The sequence below is a fragment of the Nicotiana sylvestris genome, chromosome 5, assembly GCF_000393655.2.
Source record: "Nicotiana sylvestris chromosome 5, ASM39365v2, whole genome shotgun sequence".
Classification (NCBI taxonomy): domain Eukaryota; kingdom Viridiplantae; phylum Streptophyta; class Magnoliopsida; order Solanales; family Solanaceae; genus Nicotiana; species Nicotiana sylvestris.
Window position 1 is genome coordinate 87,364,001 of NC_091061.1, and position 9,009 is coordinate 87,373,009.

At 40.2% G+C, this 9,009-nt stretch overlaps 1 protein-coding gene across 1 annotated transcript; it reads left to right on the plus strand.

Annotated features, from left to right (window-relative positions):
* The first annotated feature begins 213 nt into the window (after window positions 1-213).
* LOC138868931 (uncharacterized) lies at window positions 214-1,058 on the plus strand. Its single transcript, XM_070146512.1, has 2 exons — window positions 214-399; window positions 681-1,058. Exons 1-2 carry the CDS (start codon window positions 214-216, stop codon window positions 1,056-1,058), a joined length of 564 nt encoding a protein of 187 aa, XP_070002613.1.
* Window positions 1,059-9,009: the final 7,951 nt, after the last annotated feature.

A 9,009-nucleotide genomic window follows, 5' to 3' on the forward strand; every position in this document is an offset into this window, starting at 1 on the left:
CCAAACTGCTTGAAGAGATACATACCGGAACTTGCGGACCACATATGAATGGTTTCGTTTTAGCCAAGAAGTTACTAAGAGCAGTATACTTTTAGATGACTATGGAAACATACTGCATCAAGTATGTCCAAAAGTGTCATCAGTGTCAAGTACATGTAGATATGAATTCAATGCAATGCAACAAGTTCACCTTGGCTTTTTGCCGCTTGGGGAATGGATGTCATCGGTCTTTTCGAGTCTGCTGCTTCGAACGGGCATAGGTTCATTTTAGTGGCCATAGACTACTTCACAAAATGGGTTGAGGCTGTATCTTACAAGGGTGTAACTAAGAAAGTCGTCGCAGATTTTGTTAGAGATCGTATTGTTCGCCAATTCGGGGTACCAGAATCATCATCACTGGTAATGCCTCCAACCTCAACAGCGACTTACTGAAAGCTATGTGTGTAACCTTCAAGATCAAGCACAAGAATTTCATAGCATACAAATGTTAAATGAATGGAGCCATGTAAGATGCCAACAAGAACATCAAGAAAATTCTAAGGAAAATGGTAGACAACCAGAAGCAATGACACGAGGAATTACCATTTGCCTTATTAGGATATCAAACCACCGTCTACACATCAACCAGAGCAACTCCCTACATGTTGGTCTACAGTACTGAAGTTTTCATTCCCGCCGAGGTCAAAATTCCTTCCTTAAGAATTATAGAAGAAGCTGAACTCAGTGATACAGAATGGATAAGAAGCCGCTATGAACAACTGGCTCTTATTGACGGAAAAAGAAGGAATGCGGTATGCCATGGTCAACTTTATCAAAACAGAATGTCCAGAGCGTTCAACAAAAGGGTCAGACCCAGACAGTTCGCACCAAGACAACTGGTGCTGAAGCGGATCTTCTCGTATCAAGATGAGGCCAAAGGAAAATTCTCACCTAATTGGCAAGGGCCCTACATGGTCCACAGGGTACTAACAGGAGGAGCACTCATACTTGCAGAAATGGACAGAGAAATTTGGTCGAAGCCTATCAATTCAGACGCAGTCAAGAGATACTATGCTTAGATTATTTACATTTCTTCATCTGATGTAGCTGAACTACGCTTGACCTGATTCCCATTTAAGAGGGGATACATAGGCAACCCTGTGAGTTTGGTCACATCTTAATAAAATATTCATTTTCCCTATGGTCAACAACTGGGGCAGAATTTTGAGGAGGACGCCCAAAATTTCGGAGCTAGTCTAGCCAATTTTATCATATGCGAAACAGTCAATGAATCTCTTATTAAACTGGAGTAGAATTTTGAGGAGGAAGTCGCAATGTCTCTAAAAGTGTCACAGTTATTGATTCATCTAATTTACTCAATATTGTAAACAACCATATTTTAAAATAACTATGTTTATCAAATGAACGCATATTTTTCAAAAACTTTACTTCTATGGCAGCCAGATGCTACCTAGGGTAACTCAAACAGTATCCCCAGAGCAAAGCAAAGCAAAGCAAGCAAGCGTGGGCATGAACCAACCTTCCCCGCAAAACTCATGATTTTTCTTTGGATGCAGGCACAATGAACATGACAGGAGTATTCGCAAGTATACACGTATCAAAATCACTATCTTCATAATGACAAGGCTACCAAACGCAAATATGTCTCTAGATAAAGAAAATACCCTGTTATCACTCACTATCCTTCCCTTGCATGAGACTAAGCATTGTCTCCATTGTTCATAAGGCTAAGCACTACCTTCCCCTGTATGAGACTAAGCATTGTTTCCATTTTACATAAGGCTAAGCACTGCCTTCCCCTACATGAGACTAAGCATTATCTCTATTTTTCATGAGGCTAAGCCCGGCCTCCCCGATTGCATAAGGCTAAGCACTGCCTTCCCCTGCATGAGACTAAGCATTGTCTCTATTTTGTATGAGGCTAAGCCCTGCCTCCTTAATTGCATAAGGCTAAGCACTGCCTTCCCCTACATGAGACTAAGCATTGTCTCCATTTTGCATGAGGCTAAGCTCTGCCTCCTTAATTGCATAAGGCTAAGCACTGCCTTGCATGAGACTAAGCATTGTTTCCATTTTGCATGAGGCTAAGCCCTACCTCCTTAATTGCATAAGGCTAAGCGGTGCCTTCCCTTGCGTGAGATTAAGCATTGTCTCCATAAGGCTAAGAAATGCCTTCCCATTGAATGAGACTAAGCCATGTCTCCTCTTCTTGCATGAGGCTAAGCCTTGCCTCCTCAACTGCATAAGGCTAAGAATTGTCTTTTGTTGCATGAGACTAAGCACTGCCTCCCTTTCTTGCATGAGGCTAAGCATTGCCTCCTCAACTGCATGAGACTAAGCATTGTCTCCCTTTCTTTCATGAGGCTAAGCGTTGCCTCCCCAACTGCATAAGGCTAAGCTCCGCCCTTCCTTGCCTAATGTCGAATGCTACGCTACTTTAAAACTAACACTATTTTGCCTTCCCGGGGGTAAGCTCTATCCCCATATTATGCAAGACTAAGCTCTGTCTTGCTTTGCTCTTTATATGACCCAACATCATGTCTTTACATTTCATAGGCTAAAACATCGCCATCTTATCCAAAGGCGTCATAGTCTGAAGGCATCATCCTCATAACCTGAAGATACCATGCCATAGCAGGAGGATATCTCAATATTGCACATCATTATTCAAAGGCGTCATAGTACAAAGGCACCATTTTTATATCCTGAGAACATCATTTCATGGCCTGTGAATCCCTTATCATGCTATTCATGGCCCGGGACGTCATGGTCTAAGGACATCATCCTCGCTATCCAAAGAAAATCTCGAAGGTCCAAATGGAATTTGCATCATGTTTAAATTCTCAATAATCCATCTGAAAGGAAATCAGAGTGAAGATTGCTCCTGTTTGAAAAACGGTTACTTCCTGGGTTACCTACAAAACTTAAAACACGATGCATATATTCATGCATCGTGTTTTAAGTTTTGTAGGTAACCCAGGAAGTAACTGTTCTTCAAACAGGAGCAATCTTCGCTCTGATTTCCTTTGTAGCATTCGCACTTTGCAAATGTTTTAAACATAATTGACCATCATCAATTCCCATTTCTTACTCTATGGATATTCGAATACTTGCTCTGTGGCACATCTGTTACGTTTAAGATTCATAACTCTACATAAATCCATCCAATATTATCCTTCCCAAAAGAACCTTTTCTGAAACGCACAACCATTAATGTAACAACTCCATCGGTTTCATTCATCGTTGGATCTAGAACTACATGTGGCTTGATTCCTGTAAAACCAAGGATATGTAGGCAACTCAGAAACCATGTTTTGGAATCACTCCATTCAGTCAAAATCGATCATCATTTCTTTACCCGACAACTCTTTCATCCTTCCTGGGTAAAGAGGGGTAGCTTTTTATACTCAATTTTTCCTTCATTTATATATATATATATATATTTTAATATATATATATATACTTTCAAAATAGTGCATATACATCATCATTTTGATTTATGAGCACACACAAGTATTTTTTATAATTTTTCATAATTTTTAAAGGACTTAAATCAATTTATTTCTGCATTTTATTATATAAATATTCAATAATTACCCTCCAAGTTATTATCTTGTATACTAATATGAGGTCTTAAATATCTTCAGTGCATTACATTTGCATTTTAAGGCTAAATTGCATATTTTTGCAATAATAGCCCATATGCATATATAATTATATTATTTATACAGAAAATGACTTTTTATATTTTTATAATGTTAAGTAATTATTTTTAATCATTTATATGATCAAATGATATTTTTTGTTATTTATTTATTACTTTTATAAATTATTTATTTGATTAAAATTAGGTATTTAAAATTTGGCCCTAATTTCATAACTAATTTCGGACCTAACTACCCAAACATAGCCCAATTACCCCAAGCCCAACACCAGCGACCCACTACCCATACCCATTTAACAAACCCGACCCAACCCTTCTCAAATCCCAACCTTTGATCAAAAACGATCAACGGCTCACAAATGCCTCCCCCCTTTCCTTATATCACTCGACCCCAAACCCTAACCACATTCCCTTCAAACCCGCCGCCTCTCAAAAACTCCTCTCCTAATCCCTCTTCTAATGGGATTTTCTTCCCATTCACTTATCATATCCGAATATTTCCATTACTAGGTGATTCTCTACGGTATTACCTAGTACTTGCCTAAACATGGCAAGTACTCTTACTTTGATTCTATCCGATTGACTTTCATCTCTTGAATCTGGACGATATTGCATCCACACACGTTTATTCTACGCCGTGTGAGTCTAATATTTTCATATTTTGCTGATTCGTAACCCTAAAGCTAGGGTTTACAGATTTTCTTTGATTTCGAACCAAAATTGATTCAAGCCTTTGATTTTAAGTATTATCTCATCTATATTCGCCCTATTATATGTAAATTTGATTAATTCTGCCGATTTTGCTTATCCTAAATTAGAGTTTCAGATTCTTCTAAATCGAACCAAATTTGGTTTGATTCTTGGATTTTGAATAGTATTTCTGCCTATGTTCATCTTATTCTATGTAGCATGTGATTCTTTTGCCTTTTATTTCTGCCGATTTGTGTGTTTTACCTAAAAATTAGGGTTTTAAATTTTTTCCTTACTGATTTAAATGCTTTTCTTTCCAGTGTTTGACTAATTATTTCCATGTCCTGCACTTGTTATTAAGTTCTTGATTCTTGCTGATAATTGAATTATGACTTTCTTTACATTCTCTATTAGTTTTCTGTTGTTACCTGATGTTCCCCGCAACATGTTTTCCCCCTCGTATCTTTAACTGTAAATTTCTGCCTTTATTTTTCGCTATATATGATTTAACTACACAGGTTTATTTGGTAGTCTTGTCCTAGCCTCGTCACTACTTCACCGAGGTTAGGCTAGGCATTTACCAGCACATGGGATCAGTTGTGCTGATACTACACTCTGCACTGTGTGCAGATCCCAGTGCTGTAGCTTTTGGACCACAGTGAGGTTGTTGTCTTCAGTCCATCAAGCGACCCGAGGTAGTCCTGCAGGCGTCCGCAGGCTTGGCATCCCCTTCTTATCTAGTTTTTCTTCTGTTCTTTACTATTTCAGAGACAGACATGTATCTATTTTGTTCATACCCTGTTTGTAGTATTCTTACATAGTCTATGATTGTGACACCAGTTCTGGGTAGCTTATGTTTATGGATTGGTATCAGTATTATTATTAAATTGTTAAATTTCCTTCTTTCGCTTATTATTTCCATTGTTTATATAATGTTAATTCACAACTGTTAAAGCATTAGAAGTGGAAAAGGTAAAATATTTGTATGCACAGTGAAATCGAAGGGACAAATTTCCTCGTCATTATGATGCCCCGCGAACACACTTCCCAAGGTTCGATACTGGGGTCGAGTTTCGCCCTCGAGGGCTGTTGAGGCTCGGCCTCAAGGCAATGTATATCAACGGCTATATTAGAGGGGAGAAAGTCTGTCAGGCTAGACTGAGGATAGTCTGAGCCTGCATCATGACATCAGCTAGATGTCCCATCCCCCTTCTTTTCTATGTAATCAATGCTTGCTATACTGTGGTGGGGATTACCCTCCTATATAAAGAGGGTCCTTGGCACTTTGTAACTCTCTATTGCTTCAGTTACTCCATACGAAATAAACAAGAACATTCTATTTGCTCTCTAATATTTTCTCCTGATATTATCGCTTTCATTTATTATCTTCATATTTGTTCATCATTTATTTCTTATCATTGGCCATAAAGAGCCTCTATTGATTTATCTTTAACTGTTATTCATATTTTTACCCCCCTCGATAGCTCACAGTCGAGCTCCAGAATCGACCTTGAGGCCTTGAATCAGTAAGCTCGAGGCCCCAATAATTGACCCATCGGTTTAGTTATCACTTCGCTCCTTGCTTTTTATCTCGCTTCTAAACTTCACACATAGCATCAACTGCTTAAGAAACTAGCATAAAAATAGATCACGTATTTTTAGAGTCCCATCAACAAATTTAATTGTTATTACCATTTTCACGGTAAACAGTTTGGCGCCCACCGTGGGGCTAAAATAATAGTGATTATATTCTTGTTGGTTTCGTCACATAATGCATGTTATCTTTCACACCTGTTCTTGTACAAGACCTTCAAATTTCAGGTAGAAATGCCTAACTCAATAAATATAAATGAAAATAACTACCTCGGGAACCGAGGAGAGAATGGTGTGGCTGTTCCAACCTGGGCACAAAGAGAGATTCCTCGGCATGTCGTTCATATGATTATCGGAGGGATCGACGTCCTCCAAGGGCCCATGATCAAGCGGATGAAAATATCCGCCACAATTGAAGGGTCAATCCGAGACCGCACGGCCAAAGACACCCTCACATTCAGCGAAGGGGATCTCGAAACCTTGACAGAACCACACAACGGCGTGCTGGTAATCTTTTAAACAACATTCAGGTTCAATGTGTACTCATGGATCCAGGCAGCTCGGCCAATGTAATCAAGTCGGGGGTAGTAGAACAGCTTGGGTTGCTCGATCAGATAATACCCGCTTCCTGGGTCCTCCACGGCTTCAACATGACCGGTGAAGTAACAAAAGGAGAAATCACCCTTCTAGTCAACACGTCCAGCACGGTTCGGAACACTAAGTTCCAAGTCATCGATGGCGACATAAGGTATAATGCATTGCTTGGCAAGCTGTGGATACACAGCGTAAGGGCAATACCGTCAACTCTGCATCAGATGATTAAATTTCCGACAAAGGATGGCATAATGACCATATATGGAAAGCAGCATGCAGTGAAAGAAATGTTCGCGGTCTACCAGGAGGAGTCGACCCCTGTACTCCCGATCTCGGATGCGTTTAGGAGCATGCAGACACCCGAGGACGATGAAGAAAATTTCCTCGCTCCTCGAACCTTTGTTGCCCTCGAAGAGTCGAATGCAACGAAATCGACAATTGATTATCTGGAGCAAGTTACTTTGATCGAACACCTCCCTAATCATAAGGTAGACCTAGGAACGGGATTGACCCCCGAACTCAGAAAAAATTCATTCAATTTCTTATCAATAATATTCACTATTTCGCTTGTTCCCACTTAGACATGACAGGTATTGATAAGTTAGGATTTTAACATGTTTTATGCCCCTACATGCCTATGCTTTGATCATATATTGTTACAAAATAGTCCTAAAAGACTCACAAGTTGTGCTTGATCGTAGGTTTGATCGACAAAGTGACGAAATGTCAAAGATCGGCTTGAAAAGGAGTGAAACCTGCTCAAGTATCAAAGACTAAGAAATCTAAGGAAAGAAAGCCTAGTGCAGACCGCGCAAAGTTGAATGCGGCCGCACTAGGTGGTTCAGAGAGCTGGTAAACCAGGCTAGAGGCAACGCGGCCGCGGTACACATCTCGCGGTTCGCGGTGAAGGATCCGCGGCCTCACTACTCTTTTGTGCGGTCCGTGGTCATGAGATTCAGAGAGATGAAAGTTTGCAAGACAACGCCATGCGGTCCGCGGTCGTGATTGCAGGGACCGCGCCAGCTCCCTCCGCGGCCACGGTCCAATTTACGCGGTCCGCGGAATCCAAGTTCAGAGAAGCACAAGTCAAAGTCAAAGAGCCCAGTGCGGTCGCGGTTCATTTAGTGCGGCCCGTACTGACCCCGTAGGGGCATTTTTGTCCATTTTTTTCAGCCTAGTATAAATAGAACATTTTACCATTTTTAGGTAATCAGATGTATCAGACAAGGGCTGCACTCGTGAGAATGAATTTTGTAGCCATTTTTGGAACTTTTGCTTTACATTTACAATAGATTCTTGTAGTTTAATTTTAGCAATTAATTAATATGCTTAGTTCTTCATCTATTTCTTTATTTTCTTCTTTAAGCATGAGTAGCTAAACCCATCAGCTAGGGTTGTGGCTCAACCCTAGTGTGGGTAATTGATGGGTGTTGCCATCTAATGTTAGATTGACTATGGGTGTTTGCTATTTGGGTTGATTTTATGTTTTAATCTAGAATTGGTGGTTGCAAACACTGATTCAAGCTTTGTGGGTTTAACTCTTCTTGAGAAAGAGAGTCTATGACCCCAAAATTGACCCAACAAGGAATTGGGATGGACTCATGAGAAATGATAGTCCCAATTAACGGGTTAAACCTCGAGAGAGTAATTACCCTACTTGAACCCTAGTTGCTTGGTCTAATTTTCCTACCCATTTGGTCTCGAGAGAGTCAATTGGGCAAAATCACTTTCTCTACCTAGAGGTGTGAGAGTGGGTAAAATTGTGCAACGGTTATAGCATAAGCCCCAATTATGTCAATCGAACCTTAGTAACATATACCCATCAATTAGCCACCTAGGTAGTGTCACGACCCTAGTGCCCTCCTTCCTATTAGATATAACTTAGCAATATTCTCGTAGCATAATTTAGTGTTAATCAATAGTTTTATAAAAATAGTTATAATTCGAAAACCCAAAAATATTTGAAGTGACATTAGGAGTACAAACACATCTCTAGGCTAGACAGACAATCCAACTCCACTACTAGCTCCCTAAGGAAATCGATCCCGACCCTCATATCGGGTAAAAGCTATTACGACCCGCTCTTCCTACCTTAGTGTAGTGTCGAGTTGGCAGCGATCAGGTATCTCGCCAGAAATAACCTCCTACTGACTGATTGTCGACCCTAAATTTAAACGGGTAAAGCAAAAAAGAAGACCCCAGTTCGAGATAAAACATGTATTTATCAAGGACCAGGTAACAAAACTCCTTAAAATAGGGTCCATTAGACAGGTAAAGTACCCCGAATGGCTGGCCAACGTAGTAGTAGTACCCAAAAAGGGAAATAGGCTAAGAATGTGCGTAGATTATAAAGACTTAAATAAGGCGTGTCCCAAGGATTCGTTCCTATTGCCTAACATCGATTGTCTGATCGATGCCACGGCCGGCCACAATATCCTCACCTTTCTCGATGCCTACTCGGGGTACAA